At 39.2% G+C, this 19,544-nt stretch overlaps 1 protein-coding gene across 2 annotated transcripts; it reads left to right on the top strand.

Annotated features, from left to right (window-relative positions):
- The first annotated feature begins 233 nt into the window (after window positions 1-233).
- Window positions 234-1,742, top strand: BEX3 (brain expressed X-linked 3). Of its 2 annotated transcripts, XM_057718589.1 has the most exons (3): window positions 234-280; window positions 688-772; window positions 1,172-1,742. In XM_057718589.1, exon 3 carries the CDS (start codon window positions 1,184-1,186, stop codon window positions 1,490-1,492), a length of 309 nt encoding a protein of 102 aa, XP_057574572.1. In that variant the 5' UTR covers window positions 234-280; window positions 688-772; window positions 1,172-1,183; the 3' UTR covers window positions 1,493-1,742. The 2 variants fall into 2 exon arrangements, with proteins under 2 accessions (XP_057574572.1, XP_057574571.1); XM_057718588.1 differs by lacking the exon at window positions 234-280 and having other exon boundaries at window positions 643-772; window positions 1,126-1,742.
- The last annotated feature ends 17,802 nt before the right edge of the window (window positions 1,743-19,544 follow it).

Raw genomic sequence — 19,544 nt, 5'->3', positions numbered from 1 at the left:
GAGAGGAGCGAGATGAGTGACAGGGCGGTACGCGCTGTGGCCCCGCGCACAAACAGGCGTAGGGGGTTGTCTGTGCATGTGCACAAGGCGGGAGGGGGGCGCTCCTGCTGCACCGGCCGCAGGAGTTGGGGGCGAGCTCGGCGGTGACGCGAAGCCCTCACGTGACCGCGAGCTGCAGAGCGACGCAGCCTTCGGTGCAGTCGTCACTCCTGTCTGGGTACCAGCTCCCCGCTGCCCTGCGCACGGCGGCCTGGCATCGGGCCCGGGGGAAGCGGAGCAGGTAAGCGCCCCGGGGCCCGCGCGCTGACGCCAGGACGGCAGCGGCCCGCCAACCTCAGAGGCCGGCGCAGAGGTTCAGCGCGGCGAGTCCCAGCGAGCTCACTCCACGCCCCAGTTTTCTTGGGAACAGAAATAGGGGCCCCCTGGGGTGGGGGTGCAGGGGCGGCAGGGTTCCAGGGAGGGCAGCAGAGCAACTAAGAGCGACAGGAAATCACCCCTGAGTTCCTGCAGGGCAGTGGTGAACCCGGGAGAGGGGCGGGGATGGGGGCGGCTGAGGGTGGGGGCGGGGGACCCGGGGCGGGGCGGCTGGGGGCGGCCAGGCGCGCCGGGCGGGGGGTGGGTTGGCGGTGGCGTGGGGCGGGAAGGGGCCGAGCGCCCAGCTGCAGCAGCCCCCAACCCCCACCCCAGCCCTTTGCAGGTCTGCGGGACTAAGTGTCGCGGCGGTGCACTCGTGGCGAGAATCAGGAGCGGGAGACAGCGAGGATAGGCCCAGGTCGGTGCGGGAGACAGTGGCGGGGGGTCGGGGGCTGCTGCAGAACCCAGTCTGAGACCCCTTCAAACTCCCCCAGGCCCCATCCCCCGTCCTCCATTTTGGTGCCTGCTGTGCTCTCAGAAAGAAACCTGGGAAAAGAAAAATGGTGGGCTTTGGGTTTGGTGGAGGGAGGGAAAAGGAGAGAGCTGCGGAAGGGGCTCGAATTGGAGGCTCCCTAGAAGGCGCACGAAGCTCCTGAGGTGGGAAAAAAATAAATAATTTTAAAAAATCTTTGATACCAGGGCTGTAAATCCTGCTGGTCAGTGCGCCAAGCATTCAGTCTTTCTCCTTGCCTTTGTCTTACTTGTTCAAAGAAAAATAACCAGGGAAAAAAATCTCATCATGGCAAATATCCACCAGGAAAACGAAGAAATGGAGCAGCCCGTGCAGAATGGAGAGGAAGACCGCCCTTTGGGAGGGGGCGAAGGCCACCAGCCAGCAGGCAATAATAGACGGGGACAGGCTCGCCGACTTGCCCCTAATTTCCGATGGGCCATACCCAATAGGCAGGTCAACGATGGGATGGGTGGAGATGGAGATGATATGGAAATGTTCATGGAGGAGATGAGAGAAATCAGGAGAAAACTTAGGGAGCTGCAGTTGAGGAATTGTCTGCGTATCCTTATGGGGGAGCTCTCTAATCACCATGACCATCATGATGAATTTTGCCTTATGCCTTGACTTCTGCCATTTTCCATGAAATTAATACTGTGATTCCCACTGTTGTTCTCTTTTTCCTTGCATTTTCCTGATATGCCTTTACTGATCCGTTTGCTGTGAATCTTATGTAATTTCCATGTGTCAGGTGGGTTCTGTGTTACCAGCTTCTAATTGGATATTGCCTTGGCACCCAATCTAAGTTTCTGTCAACAGTAGAGTTTCACCCATTTGCATGGAAAAATGTAAAGTTAATAAAGCAATTAAAAAGCAATCTATACATTTATTATTGTCTCATTAACAAAATACAGATATATTGTATGAGCCCTCCAAAAATCTGAAATCAAATACCCTGGGATGTTAATTGAAGCACATTTCTCTGTGGTTGGATAGTATGTGACTTTTTTTCCTTTTATTTGGAGTTTTAGAAGCAGTGAAAACAGTTTTTTAATGAGTCTGTGAATGAACATGATAATTACTGGTTCAGCAAACTTAAAGAAAAGTGAACTTTAAGAATCTTCCAGTCTTAACTGGAAATAAACCCTCCCTTTATTACAAATACATTCCTTTTTTTTTCTTCTTCAGATCTTTATTGGTGTATAATTGCTTTACAGTGTTATGCCAGTTTCTGCTGTACAACAAAGTGAATCAGCTGTATTTATACATATATCCCCATGTCTCTTCTCTCCCTGAAGAATCAGTCTTCTCTTCTGTGAAATGGGGAATAATGCTTACCTTACAGGGCTGCTGAGTGGAATACGTGATGTTTGGAACTGTGTTGGGCTGTCTCCTATGCAACTCCCCAGCATTTAACAGGACCCTGGCCCTCATCAGATACTTGGGAAGTACTAAATGAAGTTTTCACCCAGGCTCATAAGTCCAGAGGGCAGAATAGATGGGTTCTACCCTGTCATTCCAATCATATTTTATTTGCAGTACCCCTATTCCCCTGATGATTGCCATGTCAGTTGGGCATATTTTCCTTTCTGCTGGCTCCTGTTTCTGTTCCTGTTGCTGATGTGCCACAGTCCACAAGGTAACAAAAACCCACTGATCTCTCTGCAGTCCTTGGTGAGAGAAATCCCCCTTCGACCTCTATAGAAGTGTGGAGAATGCCTTTATCCTCACTTTGGAGTTATATTTACCTGAGTGAGTACCACTCCCATGGTTCTTGTTTTTATGGTGGTTCTGAACAAAACAGCCTTTTGGTTTTATTTTTATGCTCCTTCTTTTGGGAGAACTCAGATATGAATGCCCTAGCCTAGCGCAGGAAACATCTAGATACCCAGAATTGCACTGCCTCAAACCTCCAAAACACAAACAGGCTGAAAGCTTTGTTTTGCCTTTGTTTCTTCCCTATGTGGGGAATTTTCCTCGGAAAAGAGTCTGGGTAGGCCTGCCCAACCAGTTTAACAGACCCAGAAGATGTGTAAATTATGTTAGGGGAACACATTTTAAAGCTGAAATGCACTCCATTCCCATTTCTGTCCCTTCCATACCTGAAATATGAAACTGCTTTGTAAGTTCTTAAAAACTGTATTGAATGTTTGGTTTTATCATTTTTATGTGATTGTATGCCGCTCTCAAGACAATGATTTTGTGTTAATCCCGGAGCTCAGTTTCTAGTGTATTGTCTAACATAGTAGATATTTAATTATTATTTTAATTGATTCACTAACTATGGTGGAGTTCAGAACCCAGCTCAATACTGCTCCTGACTTTTTTTTTTTTGGCTCCGCCACCATGTGACATGTGGGATCTTAGTTCCCCAACCCGGGATCAAACCCGTGCCCCCTTCATTGGAAGCACGGAGTCCAAACCACTGGACCGACAGGGAAGTCCCCTGACTTCTTAATTAAGTGGCCTAAGCAAGTAACTATTTTAATTTCCAAAGAAACATAGCAAGGAAAGTCTCTAACCCAAGATCTGCAATCTTTTTTTAAAATACCTTGTATGTGTCATTGTTTACGTAAACATAGACCTCTTACTTCCATAGTAATCACCTGAGGGAAATGTTAAATGTCCTGACACTCAGGTGCCCTTCCCACTCCCAGCTCCCCTTGTCATCCCTTGAATCACCTAATCAGTAACTACTGTTTGGACAATTCTTCAGGTGATTCTGATGCATCTGAGTTTTGCCAGCATAGGCGAGGAGAAACACTGACACTGATTACACCATTTTACAAACATTGTGATCTGTTACCTTACTTATTTGATTTCACAAGGAATATACCTTTCCAAATTTTAATATTTCATCTTAATCACCCTGGAGCTCAATTTCCAGCACAGTGTCTGATGTAGATTTTTAATAACATAATAATGCATTTATTATTAAAGATTTTAGCAATTATAATTTATCTAAAATAATATATAACAACATTGGGTATTTGTGAGTTATACTCTCATGTTTTAAAAGTTTCTATGAGGAACATTTTTAAATGAAATACATTTTGTAATTATTTGTGCAATACAAGGTCATTAGACATATTTGGGTTATGCAGAAAATATAAGTGAAAATATAAACAAAACTATAATCCAATCATCCAAAGAAAGTACTTATAAAATTTTCTATCATCATCCTATATTTAGTCATGATTAAACCAGGATCAGAGCCTCTTTAAGAGGCATGCCTCTTTCAAAGCCCCTGCCAAGGAGACATGTTTAACTTTTGTTATGTTTATTTTTGATGTCTCCTATCCACTCCTCAAAGTTCACTGGATAACATTTGACCAACTTTCAATTAGCTCCTGTTTTTCAAAACTGTGAAAATAACAGTCATGTTTCAGCAGGTCCACTCCCGGCTGGCAAATTGGGGAACAATTAAGTGAATACATTTACTTAATAGAACAGAACTACTTGTATATGAAACAAAATTTGTCCTGCGAGTAGAAAAAGGACTGGATTACGGAAATGAAATGGACAAAACCCTATGTCTATTCCCTGTCTCCTTCCCTGATATCACATATTTCATGTAATAAACATGCTGATTTTGTTTAGAAATATCCCATTTTAAAATTTTCAAGCATAGTACATGTAATGTAGTTGCTATATTGTTTAACCAGTCAAAATGCTTTCTGAGTAATATAAACATACATAACCAAATAAATAAGGCATTCCTATAAATTTAAAAATCTTAACATTTATTTATGTTTTTAATTTCCCTCCAAACATTTTAAAAGTTACAATTAGCCTTTTTAGAAATTCACACTTCCCCTTGTAGCTGATGGAAAATATTTTCCATTTAGTAAAAGTAAACTTTGGTGAATTTCATGTGAAGAGAGAAATCTTCAGATGCATGCCAATTAAAAAAAATAATTTTCCCACAAATAGAGCTTTATTGTGTTCCTGATTGTAAAATATGCACCCTAAGGTGGTTTTGTTGTTGCTTTGGAACAGAATAGAAAATGTACTAAGAAAAAAAATCTTAAATCTTACTTTCAACACCCTGTTTCCTTTACTGAGATCACGTGTGAATATTAATTTTAAGTCTTTATTTTTCCTAAATTAACAAGTATTACTTAATCTCTAATTATATTAAAGTTTGATTTTTAAAAGAGGAAGCAGGAATTCCCTGGTGGTCCAGTGGTTAGGATTCCACGCTTCCACTGCAGAGGGCCCTGGTTTGATCCCTGGTCAGGAACTAAGAACCCATATGCTACAGGGCTGAAAAAAAAAAAAAAAGAGGAAGCAAACTAAATGTGTCAATCAACTTAAAGATAATGAAGAATTTGATGAAAACTTGTTGAAAAAGCAACAACAAACAAGAATGATGAATTTCAACTTACTTCTGAATCATTTAGCTAGTAATAGAAACAGTGGTTAATGCCTCAGTTATTTTACTCTGTTCATTGGTAAAATGGAGATAATAATTTCCAGGGATGCTGTGAGCTGTGTTTAACTACTTCTTTTTTTTAATTAAGTAATTAATTTATTTTAATTTATTGGCTGCATTGGGCCTTCATTGCTACATACAGGTTTTCTCTAGTTGTGAGCAGGGGCTACTCTTCATTGTGGTTCACGGGCTTCTCATTGTGGTGGCTTCTCTTGTCGTGGAGCACGGGCTCTAGGCGCTCGGGCTTCAGTAGTTGTGGCACGTGGGCTCAGTAGTTGTGGCTCACGGGTCTAGAGCACAGGCTTAGTAGTTGTGGCACATAGGCTTAGTTGCTCAGTGGCATGTGGGATCTTCCCAGATGAGGGCTCAAACCTGTGTCCCTTGCATTGGCAGGCAGATTTTTAACCACTGTGCTACCAGGAAAGCCCTGTGTTTAACTACTTCTTATGTTCATCTGCACTTGCAGGACCCAAGTCCCTCAGATTCCCCTCAGTTGTTGGAAGTAACATCCAAACTGAGTGTCAGGAGCCCATTCCATTCCTCTTCTGTGGTGAGCCACCTCCACCCTCCATCATTATAGATTTCTCTGGACGCTTCAGTGTCCCAGTTTGTCTCCTATACAGGTGTGCATAAAGATCTACCTGACTTAGAATTGTACTAGCTTAGGTGAGTACTATCTTAATGATGCTTGGATCATGGTATGTTGTATATTTTTAGCAAAAAGATCTTTTTCTCACTGTGTGTCTATGATTTTTTGTGTGTGCAGCCAGCCCTCTCTTCTCCATAACATTCAGATATTAGGGGCTGAGTCTTGCTTTTTATCCACTCTGACAGTCTCTGTCATGCCATTAGAGAGGTTACACCATTTCCATTTAAAGTGATTATCAATATGGTTGTCCCACAACAGTAATGCGTGTTCATTTTTTTTAATTGAAGTACAGTTGAGTTACAATATTTTATTAGTTTCAGGTGTACAGCATAGTGCCTCAGTATTTTCATGGATTATACTCCATTCAAAGTTATTTTAAGATAATGAATATAATTCCCTGTGCTATAAAATAGGGGTATGGGATTAAGAGATCTCTTCATGTATTTAAGCTTTTTTCTCTCTGTATTTCATTTTGAATTGTTTCTATTGCTATGTTTTCAGGTTCACTAATCTTTTCTTCTGTAACATCTAATCTGCCATCAACCCCATCTAACATATTTTTCATTTCAGACATTGTAGTTTTTATCTCTAGATGTTCAATTTGGGTCTTTTTTTAAAAATATTTTTTGTATTCCATGTCTCTACTAAATATCTTGTCTTTCCTTCAGCTTCTTGAACATATGCAATGCAGTTATATCTGTTTTAATGTCCGTGTCTGATTCTACCATCTTTGTCATTTCTTGGTCAGTTTTGATTGATTTTTTTTCTCCTCATGATGGGTTAAGATTTTCCTGATTCTTTACTGACCTAACAATTGTTGACCAGATGCCAGGCATTGTGAGTTTTACCTAATGAGTGCTAGATAGTTTTGCATTCCTGTAAATGCATTGTTTTTTTATTCTGGGACACAGTTACTTGTAAACATCTGTTCTTGATTTTAACCTTTGTAAGGTATGAACAAAGTGGTGTTTAGCTTAGGGTTAATTATACCCCACTAGTGAGGAAAAACTCCTCCAAATACTCTTTCTGATGTTCTGTGAATTATGAGGTCTTCAAGTCTGGCTAGTACGAACAGGCACTATTCCCAAACATGTGTGCACTTAAGAGTTATTTCCTTTAATCCTTTTGGGTGGTTCTTTTCCTGGTCTGGGATCTTTTGCTCACAGGCACATAATGATCAGTACTCAGGTAAATAGTTAAGGGAGACCCTCTGCAAATCTCCAAAACTCTTTCTCTGTGAGCTCTTTCCTTTTTGGTGCTCTGCCCTGCAATCTCTAGCTGCCTTGGCCTCCACAGATTTCCTTCTTATACTAATTTATGGGATACCACTGGGCTCTCCACGGATTCTCACTTTCTGCACTGTGGACTGAAAACTTTCTTCAGGAAGTAGGCTGGGGCAATCACAAGGATAACCTTATTCGTTCCCAGGGGATTATTGACCTCTGTTGCCTAACGTCCTATGTCTTGAGAACACTTGGTTCATAGATTTCATCCAGTTTTTTATCTGTTTCAGAATGGAAGGTAATTCCACTCTTTGTTACTTTATCCTGGTCAGGAGCAGAAATCTTGGTATATCTTGAATACATGTTTAAAGTGGCTATTATGACTTTGTGTGGATTCTCAAGTCCTTAGCCCAGTTCTACCCATGACTAGAGAATAATAGGCAAGTCACTTCATTTCTCTTGAGTCAAAGACTTGAATTTCCCAAGGAGCCTAGCAGGGGTTGTATGACACAGCAAATTAAACACAAATAAAAATTTTGTATTGTGTAAGAAAAATGTCACTATTATTAAAAACAGCAAGAAATACTCTACTCAATACTATTGAAATAATGATCAAAACTATTGCAATAGGGGAGAGAAACTGAACTCAACTCCAAATACAACAGGGATAGCTAAGGATTTATGTGAGGGAGAGGATGGAAAATTATGAAGAGGGACTTGGTTGTATATCAAGCTTGATTAGATATCAAGGTTGGGGGAATTCTTGATAAATTACCTAACCAGAATTTCTAGCTAAAACTGGGCTTAGCAGGCTGAGGCCAGAACCAAGGACAAGACCTCATTGAAAAGAAGGCCAGAGGAGCCTGAGTAAAATTTTGGTCTAAGAGCGAGTCCTTGTCCGTATATATCAGTGATCTTTTATTGAAACATTCCCCAAAGACTAACTACTTCAGAATCTTCTGTCTCTCTTGCTAATAATGTAGACTTTGGCACCGCTATCCAGATTTCATGAATCAAACACACTTCCACTGGGCCCCAAAACGTACATTATTATCATGTTCCCCTGAGATATTCTAATGCACATTAACACCTGGGAACCACTGGTAGTATAGTGGAAACATAATTATATTGAATACAAACATGCCTAGAAACAGGCTACAAGGAAATACATGAAAATGCCATAGATCCTAGTAATGCATATATCATATGACCTAAATTGTCTTATTCTATGTTAGGATCCATTTTTTAGAAATCTTTAACATTTCTCACATTGAGATACATCATGAAATACATGTAGAGATTTTATGTGATGGGTTTTATTTTTTTTCTCAAAAAAGTGTTTCTGAATCAATGGTGTATGTTACAGATACTCTAATACTCAAAAAACGAAGGTATATGAATATATATGGGAATGTACATAAAAGTAGAAAAAGTCATAAAGGAATTCACTACTAATGACGTTTGGGAATGGATGTGTGATAAAAAGTAATTTTTCTGTTATTTACCTCAATGTCAGGTTTTTAGATTTTAATTTTTTGTACAGTTATGATCTTATTGCCATTAAAACAATTCTAAATATATATATATATATATGTCATCATGTTAATTTGGACTATGCAGAAAATAATGGTAATAATAATGATATTCATATTTTTAGCGTGCACCATATTCGAGACAGTGTTCTCAGCTATTTACAGGTACTAATCAATCCATTCCTCAGAAGAAATCTGTAAGGGCTATACTATCAATGTACCCATTTTACAAAGGAGGAAATTGAGGCACATAGAAATTAAGCAAATTAACTCAAATTGTACCAGTAAGTTGTAAAACCAGGATATAGCCCAAACTGTTGGGTCCAAAATCAGTGCTTTCAGCCTCTCAATAAAACAAATAGTAAATCCATTAAAGCAATGATTGCAAACAGCCACCTATTAAATATAATTTTAAAATTGTTTTTTAGATATTTTAGTAGTGGCAAATTCCAATCCTATTGTTTCTTCTAAAGGGAGATGTGTTTTCCCCTCATATTGAATAAAACTAGGCATAGTAGAGATAACCAGACCATTAATGTTGGGAACCAAAAGGAAAAAAAGCAAAAGGAAAAAAAGCAAAAGGAAAAGCAGGGAGTTCCTAATATTGAGGACTTGAGAGGTAATCATGTTAAGTCCAATTTGTGAGGAAGATGAAATTAGAGAGGAGCAGGAACTATGAAGAAGTAGAAGCAAGGACACAGAGAAAAGCTATGCAGGAGAAAATTAAGACACTGTTAGCAATGGGTGAAGATGGGCATTTGTCGTATGAATACATAATTTGTGGGAAAGAAATGTGCCAAGTAGATTTTGTCAATGTTTTTAATCCATACAATTTTAAAAAGTGAATAGGTATTGTGGGGTAAATAATATCTCCTAACTTGTTTTTAAAAATAATGACAGATTTATTTTTCTCTTTTAGCAAAACTTGGATGTCTATTCAAGAAACTTAAAAAGTAGAGTAAAGGGCCACCTTGTGACCAGAACTAGCATTGCAGCTTGACCATCCCTGAGCTGGAAGCCTAGGACAGAGAAACAGTGTTAATCTTGAATAATGATGGAACAAATTTTGGACCTGTTGAGATTGAGGTAAGTTTGGGACATTCAGGAGGAGAGTTCCACTAGAGAATTGGATAAAAGTCTGTAGGGCCAAAGAGTAGTTTGGGCTAGACATGTGGAATTGTAGTGACAACTGTAGAAATGAATGAGATCTTTCATGTATGTAGAATCTAGAAAAATGGTATAGATGAACCTATTTGCAGGTAAGGAATAAAGATGTAGACATAGAGAATGGACATGTGGACACAGAGGGGGAAGTGGAGGGTGGGACGAATTGGGAGATTAGGATTGACATATATACACTACCATGCATAAAGTAGATAGCTAGCAGGAACATGCTATGAAGCACAGGAAGCTCAGCTTGGTGCTCTGTGACGACCTAGGTGGGTGCGAAAGAGGGTGTGGTGGGAGCGAGGTCCAAGAGTGAGGGGACATACATATACATATAGCTGATTCACTTCATTGTACAGTAGAAACTAACACAGCATTGTAAAGCAATTATACACCAATAAAAAATAAGATTAACACTAAGTGGAAGGATTAAAGTAGAATTACATTATTGAAGAAAAGGATAGAGATAAATAGCTATGTCCTCAAAAAGAACTTTTCACAATAAATTCCTGTGATTTTTGTTCTTCTTAAAAAAAAGAATGAGATCAACTAAGGAGAGCATGGAGACCGAGAAGAGAGAGGACTTGCAATATTCAGGGAAGCAATATAGCTCATTCTCTAAGAGTCCAGGTATTAGAACTTGTCACTTCTAGTTGGGTCTAAATCTCCACTCAGTCCCTCAATATTCCAGTTAAATAAAACTATGGAATGGTTATATAAGATTCACATTGAATGTAAGAACAGAGAAAGGGTGAAACCAGGAGAATGTTGAAAGGTATATTATGCAAATTGTATCTGTAAGAATGCTGGCATTGCTTTTTAAATATCAAATCAGGTAGAATTCAAGACAATGGACATTTATATAGATAAAGAGGGATATTTAATAAAGAGAAAAGATCAATCCACCAGATGGTATCCTAATCCTTTATTTATATGCACCTAAAGACATAAAGCAAAAAATAAAAATCAGAATAACAGGACAAGTAAAAAAATGCATAATTATAGTGAGAAAGAATAATACAATGGATTTTTCTGGTAACTAATAGTATTATCAAAAAATACCAGTGAGGACCTCAAAGATTTTATAAAATTCTTAATATATATGACCTTATCACACATGTAGAACCCAGCAAATAACAACTATTGAATAACTGGGGAGCTACAGGTTGAAACAGTGCCAGAACTTGCACAGGTGGGTGATCATTCAGTTGTCATCAGCCAAATTGCAGAATCCTCCTGAAAACTGAGAGCATTCAGTAGAGTCCTCAGAAGGAAAATATTTTAGTATTAGTAATAAAATAACCCTAGAATAAAACCTACTGTAAACATGCCTGATGAAGTTTAAAGATAAGCCTCAAAAGAATTAAGATGATCTGCCTGCCAGAGCAAAATCCTGTACCCTTTAAAGAAAGAAAACATAATCCTGATATTCAACTACATAAAATTCACAATGTCCAGCATTTAATAAAAAGTTACTAGCAATACAAAAACAGTAGGAAAATATGACCAATAATCAAGAGGGAAAAATAGTCAATATAAACAGCCCAGAAATTATAGCAGCATCTAAGGTGAGATTAACATCCAAAGACTTAAAACTGCTGTTATAAATATACCCAAGGATTTAGAGGAAAATATTAATATAATGAGGAGATAAATGGCAGATATGAAGGCTACCAAATGAAGCTTTGAGAAATTTAAAATACAATTTCTGAATGAAAATTTTATTCGTTGAGATTAATGGTAGACTCAACACTGCAAAATAAAAGGTCATTGAGTTGGCTGGGCTAGCAACAGAAACTAAGAGCTTCCTCAGTGATCTGTGGGACAATACCAAGATGTCTTTTATATATATATATATATATAAAAATTAGGGAATAATAAAAATATTTGAAAAAATAATGGCAGAACATTTTCCAAATTTAAGGAAAACTGAAAACTGAAAGATTCAAGAATCTGAATGAAGCCAAGGATTAAAAAAAAAATAAGGCCACACCAAAGCATATAATGACAAAATATCTGAAAACTAGTAATAAAAAGAAAATCTTCAAAGCAGCTGGAGAAATATGACAAAGAAACAGAAAGAAAAACAAGGGTAAAAATCACCATGTATGGATTACTTATCAGAAATAGTATAAGCCAGAATACAAGGGAAAGTCGTGTTTGAAGTGCTAAAAAGAAAATAAAAACTGTCAAACTAGAATTTCATGTTCTCTGTAAATATCCTTGAAAATAATGATAAAATACTTTAGTATTCAAAAAAGCCTGAGAGAGTTTGTTGCCAGTAGACTAGCAATATAAGAAATATTTTTAAAAATGCAGATACAGAGAATGGACTGGGGAACTCGAGGTATGGGAGGGGGCGGGGGGTGAAGGGGAAACTGAGACGAAGCGAGAGGGTAGCACAGACATATATATACTACCAACTGTAAAATAGTCAGTGGGAAGTTGTTGTATAACAAAGGGAGTCCAACTCGAGGATGGAAGGTGCCTTAGAGGACTGGAGCAGGGAGGGTGGGGGGACTCGAGGTGGGGGAGTCAAGGAAGGGAGGGAATACGGGGATATGTGTATAAAAACAGATGATTGAACCTGGTGTACCCCCAAAAAATAAAAAATAAAAAAAAATAAAAAAGAATGCTACAAAGTTCTCTTTGGCTCAGAAAATAACTTGGAATTTTTAACTGAAGAAAATGTATAATATAAAAAAAAAAATGTACTTCAGACTGAAGGAAAATGATGCCAGATGGAACACTGAATCTGGGCAAAGGACTAAAGAACACCAAATATGGTAAATATAATTTTTCTCAGTTTTAAATATTTTTAAAAGATTATTTTATAACTAAAATAAGATAAATACATTATGGAATTTATATGATATATACCAGTAAAATATGTGAGAAAAATACCACAATAAAGGAGGAGAAAATGGAATACGATTACTGTAAGATTCTTACATCTATATGTGAAGTGCTAAATCAGTTTTTGAAAATAGTAAGAAGTTAAAAATACAGTATGCAAATTCCATAGAAACTAGTAAAAATAAAACAAAGTGTACTAAAGAAGCCAACAGAGGAGATAACAAATTACTAAAAATGTTCAAGCAATTCAAATGAAGGCAGAAAAAGAAAAATTCAAAAAGAGACACAAATAGAAAACAAATAGCAAAATATCAAATTTGACCAAATTGTGTTAAAAAATACATTAAACATATGTGTTATGAACACTTCAATTAAAAGGCTAGCTTGTCTGACTGGATGAAAAAGCAAGACTCAAATATATGCTCTACAAGAAATAGACTTTAGGGACTTCCCTGGCAGTCCAGTGGTTAAGACTTCACCTTCCAATGCAGGGGGTGTGGGTTTGGTACCTGGTCGAGGAGCCACATGCCTCCCAGCCAAAAAATCAAAATATAAAACAGAAGCAATATTGTAACGAATTCAATAAAGACATGAAAAAATGGTCCACATCAAAAAAAGTCTTTAAAAAAAAATAGACTTTAAATATAAAGACACATAGGCTAAATTCAATGAGTAGAAAAGTATATTAAGAAAAATGCTAATCACAAGAAAGGCTTGTGGTTATATTAACATTAGACAAAGTATACTTCAGAACAAGCAATATTACTTCAGAAAAACAAAGACATTTTTATAATGATAGATTAATTCATAAGGAGGTCATAGAAATCCTAAATATGTGGCACCCAATAATATGGTTGAAAATGCCTGAAGCCAATCCTAACAGTGAAAAGATACATAGACAAATCTGAAATTACAGTTGTAGATTTCAATGCTCCTCTCTCAATAATTGATGGAGCAAGTAGACAAAAAATTAAGGATATAAAAACCTGAATATTAACACACAAAAATCTGAGCACAAATATTTGTAGCAGTTTATAATTGTCAAAATGTGGAAGCAACCAGGATGTCCTTCAACAGGTGAATGGATAAACTGTGGTTCAGCCATAAATGGAATATTATTCAACAATAAAAATGTATGAGCTATCAAGCCACAAAAAGACATGGATAAAACTTAAATGTATATTTCAAAGTGACAGAAGCCAAACTGAAAAGGCTCCATACTGTATGATTCCAACTATACGACATTCTGGAAAAGGCAAAATTATGGAGACAGTAAAAACATCAGTGGTTGCCGGGCACAGGAGGAAGAAAGCAAAGATGAACTGGTGGAGCACAGGGGATTTTTAGGACACTGAAAGTATTCTGTATGATACTACAGTGGTGGATAAATGTCATTTTACATTTGTTAAAACTCATAGAGTGTACAATACGAAGAGTGAACTCTAATATAAACTCTGGACTTTAGTTAATAATAATGTATCAACATTGGCTCATCAGCAGATGTTAACTAAACTTATCATGGTGTTCATTTTGCAGTATATACATATAACCATTGCTGTACACGTGAAAGTCATATAATGTTAAATGTCAATTATATCTCAATAAAAAAATAAAATGAAATGAAAAAATATTGACTTATCAGTTGTAACAAATATACCATGCTAATGCAAGATGTTAATATTAGGGAAACTGTGGAGGGCAGAAGGTGTGTGTGAGAACTCTGTACTTTTGATTTACTATTTGTGTAAACCTAAAACTGCTCTAGAAAAATAAAGCCTATCAATTAAAAAAAAAACCTGAACAACACTATTAACTAATGTGACCTAATTGAAATTTATAGAACAATCCAACCAACAACAGCAGAATAAGTATTTTTGAGTAAAAGTGGAATATTCAAAAACATTCAACCATATTCTTGACAAACAAATTTCAAAAAACATGAGGATTAAAATCATACAACTACAGTCATTACTGGCAACTGAATTAAGTTAGTAATGAATAACAGGAAGATATCAGAAAATCCTCTAATAATTGAATTTTGAACAACCTGATTATAAATAATCCATGGATCAATGAACACCTCACAAAGGGAATTATAAAATACTTTGACCTGAGTAATAAGAACATGTATCAAAATATGTGGGGTGTAGATGTTCCCATGCCATGACCAGGTAGTGTTTATTTTAGGGATGCAAGGCTGATTCAACATTCAAAAATCAACCAATGTAATTCACCAAGTAAAAAATATATATGTATCATTTCAATTAATGCATAGAAAGCATTTCACAAATTCCAAACCCTTTCATGATTAAAAACTCTCAGTAAGTTAAGAATAGAGGGAAACTTCCTCCACTTTATACAGAGTGTTGACAGTGACCTACAGATAACATTGTACTTATTGGTGAAAGACTGAATCCTTTCCCCCTAAGATAGGGTGGAAGACAAGAATGTCTGCTCTCTTCACTTTATTAAACATAGTGTTGTGAGTTCTAGCCATTGCAGGAAGGCAAGAAAATGGAATGAAAGGCATACAAATTGGAAAAGAAGAAATAAAAAGAAATAAAACTGTCCCTATTTGCAGATGGCATGATTGCCTATGTAGAAAATTCCAAGGAACCTACATTTTGTTACCTTTCAAATAACTCCCACATGAACTTGCAAAGAAATATGTTTCAAAGAAGAATATATTCAAAAAATAAAAGACCATTAGTTGCTGATGTGTAAAGGATTCCTCTACTCTATACAAGTGTGTCATCAGGCTACTTATGACATGTTAAGAGGCTTGGTTGTCTTGACTCTCCACCAGGCTACAGCCTCGAAGGAGTTCATGTTAAGCTAGGGGAAATTTGAAGCAGCCAGGAGAAATCATGCCATCTCACCAAGTTGTACCCCCAGGACTGCAGAAGATGTCACACTCTCTGCCCACCAGGCAACACCGTAGGGGTTGAGAGTGCGTGTCTGGGGTTCATATGGTGTGTGTTTGAGTCCCAGCCTTGCCACTTATAATTAGCTGGTGCTGCAGACAAACCCCTTCAGCCTCTACTTCCTCTTTGGTAAAACAGGTATAAAAGTGGTACCTACCTCAAAGACTTGTGCTGAGGATTAGATGACACAAGTAGAGCGTCAGGACTTAAAACAATCCCTGTCACCTAGTATAGGGTATTTACAGTAAAGGTTACTTACAAAACCTGTACAAAATGAGAAACTTCAGGAGATAATGACAAAAACATGCAGAGACAGAGACAAGGAAACTTGTTGATGTTTATGTTTTCTGCTCTTATGTCACATGGTGTGGAGATCCGTGGTTCTTTGAGTAAAGCCAGAGCCAAAAGGTGATGGTAATGGACTACATGATCTTCTCTTTTAGCCTGGTCTTTGTTCTCTTCTCCTGAGAGCTAGAGACACCAATGGAGTCTGAGGATCTTTCATCTCAGAGAGGCTGCATCTCCTGGAGTTAAGTTGTCCGAAGCTGTTTCCAGGTTTGAAAGGCCATGCGGGACACTAATGTAACGAGGAGCAGAAGAGAGAGGATCAGCTGCAACATGAACCAGTGATAGGGAATCATGTCTGACCAACTACCCATTGTGATGGACAGATCTTCACTCAAAGAAGGCCCTCTCTTCACTCTGCTAACAGCAAGGAGTCCATAGTTTTGAAGTGTTGCAAGAGGAGCCTTCCCACAGTCACAAACTCTCTGGGTTGTCGTCTCTTCTTTCACTCAAAGTTCACAGTGATGGGTGATTTGGGCAAGAGGCTCAAAGGGAGTCTGACCAGATGAGGTCAATGTCTGTTGTCCTGGCAACAGGGTGGTTTCATTATTACCTGCCTTTTTAGCCCTCTGAAACTTCCATTATTACCCTAGCATTCAGAGCTGTTCATCAGAGCCTTGGGTTCCAGTTCAGCCTTGGGTGGAGGAGCTACTGCTAGTTTTCTTAGAAACTTTATTCACTAAGTTATTGGATGTTTCCCATTTTGTACTGAAAAATGACTTGTGATTCTTTTTCTGCCAGTACATCAGGTGGGAAAATAAATGTAGCACTCATCAAAAGTGTCCAGCCACTGCTTTGTCCCGTGTAGTTATCTCCTTCTGGGCTTCACTATAAATCCTTACTCTTGTTTTGGGTGCATTATGCTAGAAATGGGGTTCTTCATCCCCCAGGGCCCTCGAGGAAAGACCTCATCCAGGGATCCTCTTTCCATCTTCCTCCCCAGTTAGTATCAGGGAGAGGAGGTCATTTCTCAGAAGCCCTTTGCCTGGCCCTCATCAGAGGCATCTCCCTTCACTTTGCCAGGAGGCCTAAATTAATTCCTTTAAAAGAATCTACCACGTGAACAACCTTACTCTGTGACTCTCTGCATGTCTAAAACTGCTGGAATGAATGAACAGAACCTGTGAGTTCTAATTCCTGCCTAGAAACAGCCTTCTCCCAAAGGAGGGTCCTGCCACCTCCCTGCTCTCCTGGAGTGATCCACCGGGATCAGAAAGATGCTCATCAGGAGGCATCCAGCGCCCTGGGAATGTGAGGATGGTGCAGTCATTGTCTGACTTGGGGCCTTGGTCCCATTCCCTTCTAGCCTCAATGTGCCTGTGAAGACAGAGGCCAGACCATACATTCAAAGGGAAAAGGAAGAGGGACTCGCACTTTTTGAGGACAGATCTGCTGAGTCAGGAATCTGGTGGAGCTTTACCCTACTAGTAGTAGAGGGGCAGGAGAGTATGAACCACAGATGTGACTATATTTGAGGGGCAGCATGATCTAGAGAGCATGTGGACAGAAGGAAAATACACTCATGTTTCTATTTTGACTGTGAGTCAACGCCATTTCATGCGGTGGAATAAGTGCCCTGATGGGGCTGGGGAAGAAAAGAACGTGTTTGCACCGTTTCCATTCAGTTCATGTACCCCATGAATGGAATATGGAGTAAGGGAATAAACTTACCACTGGCTCCGTTTCCCGTGTTTCCCATGTTTACCCATATCTTACGTCCTTGTTTTACATGAAAGAAGAGTGTATCCTTTGAGATCCTGAAGGGTGAGATTAAAACCTAATACTATGTCTGCCAGACAGGACACTGGACACTGGGTCAAGAGAGACAGGAGACCTCCCTGGAGTAACTCTGTGGTGTTCGTGTTTGTAAGTCACTTCCCCCCTCTTAGTCTCACTTGGAAAATACATATTTGTCTTATGTGTGAGCTTTGTCGTTATAGGGTAGAGTGATGGCACTGCAAACAGAAACAGGTAGAAACTGAGAGCTTGGTGGATGAACCAATGGCCAGGGCAAGGGCTTCAGTGCCTGTGTTTCCTGAGGCACCATTCTGGTTGTCAGGCACCTCCCATCTTTCTGTCCCCCTCTCAGGGCACCCCAGGTTCCTGACTTCTGTCTACAGTCCTATAATGTCACAAAGGGCTGGGCTGGAGCAAAGGGGTAAGAAAGAGGGCAAAGAGAGCCCCTGAAAAACCTGCTGTTTTCTGCTCTCCTCCCCTGGAGAAGTTGGGGAAAAAGAAGAAAATCATCATCCTGTTTGTTCTTGTTCCATGTGCTGTCATGTTCCCTTACTTCTCTCTGCAGATAACTTCAGGGAAATACTTCTCCATTGAATCCTTGAAAGGTAAAGTGCTACACAGGATCAAAAGCTATTTCTGTGTATTTTGTACAAGACCCTACAGTACCAGCAAGGAGATCTCCCTGGGTCCCAGTGGCAGACCTCAACTCAAAACTTTGGGATGATCCTAGGTAAGTCACTGACCAAAGAGGAGGTGGTCTCACCTGTCAAAGAGGATCACACCAGCCTCTTCTCTCAGCCAGCTAGGTCTGGGCCAGAGAATAAAGTCATTTCTATTCTGAAGAAACTTTGAGTTTCTAGAAGGGAGATATTTTTCCTTGTAAGTGCAAGGAATTATTTTAAGAGTCATGCTGCAGGCTCACCAGAATTCAACATTCAGTCACTATATCTAAGTCCAATTCAGTGAAAAATTCACTGAGTTCCAGACCCTGTGCGAGGCTCTAGAGTTATCTGTTGATGCATGGTAGGATTCCTTTGTGGTTAGTATCAATGGGCTTTAATACCATCTAGTCCTGGGAAGGGCCCTCGCTCTGTCTCCTACTAACCATGTGACATAGACAAATTCCTTAACTTCTCTGTGCCTTGAACTTCTGATCTATAAATGTGGTTCAGTAAACATAAACACCCAGAGAAGCACAAAGCATGATGATGGGTCTTCTGGAGAAACCAATGGAACAAAAGGAAGGAAATGTTCATCCCTAACTGACTATTTTCTGCATAACGTTGTGTAAGACACGTACCTTCTCCTCGCTTTTGACTCAGTTTTAGGGGATAAGATTTGAGTTATAGTCTATCAGGCCAAATTTGGGTACAAGCCATTTAGCTTCTCTCTTCACAAACATTCCTGTCATCATTTAAATTCTCATATCCTACGGTTACTGAGAGAGTAGATTAGTGAAACTACAAGAAATCTGGGACATTCTGAGGCAGAGGGAAAAAGAGTACTGATGGAACCTCTCAATGATTCTTAACACTTCCTCTTAAGGGGCATATTTGATTTCCTCTTATATTTGATTGCCACGTCTAGTCACATGCCCAAGCCTGATGTCAGTGGGATGGGATCAGTGAGCCTGGGGGTGATCTCAGCGACCAGCCAATCTGTGTGACCCCACCACTGGGCATCTTATTCCAAGGAGCAGGATTTAATTGTCCATCAGCTTCCTCAACAAGAGAAGTTGTTGAGTGTATACCCATGAGGGCACAATACTGGGAACTATAAAACTATCATCTTCTAAAGGGAAGCTCCTGGTT

Source organism: Hippopotamus amphibius, chromosome X (genome assembly GCF_030028045.1).
Source record: "Hippopotamus amphibius kiboko isolate mHipAmp2 chromosome X, mHipAmp2.hap2, whole genome shotgun sequence".
NCBI classification, from domain to species: domain Eukaryota; kingdom Metazoa; phylum Chordata; class Mammalia; order Artiodactyla; family Hippopotamidae; genus Hippopotamus; species Hippopotamus amphibius.
The sequence above is the reverse complement of the archived record's forward strand: the minus strand, read 5'-3'. Positions and strand labels throughout refer to the sequence as shown.

Excerpts from the sequence above, each read along its gene's own strand:
- BEX3 (XM_057718588.1), top strand. The coding sequence starts at position 1,154 with ATGGCAAATATCCACCAGGAAAACGAAGAAATGGAGCAGCCCGTGCAG.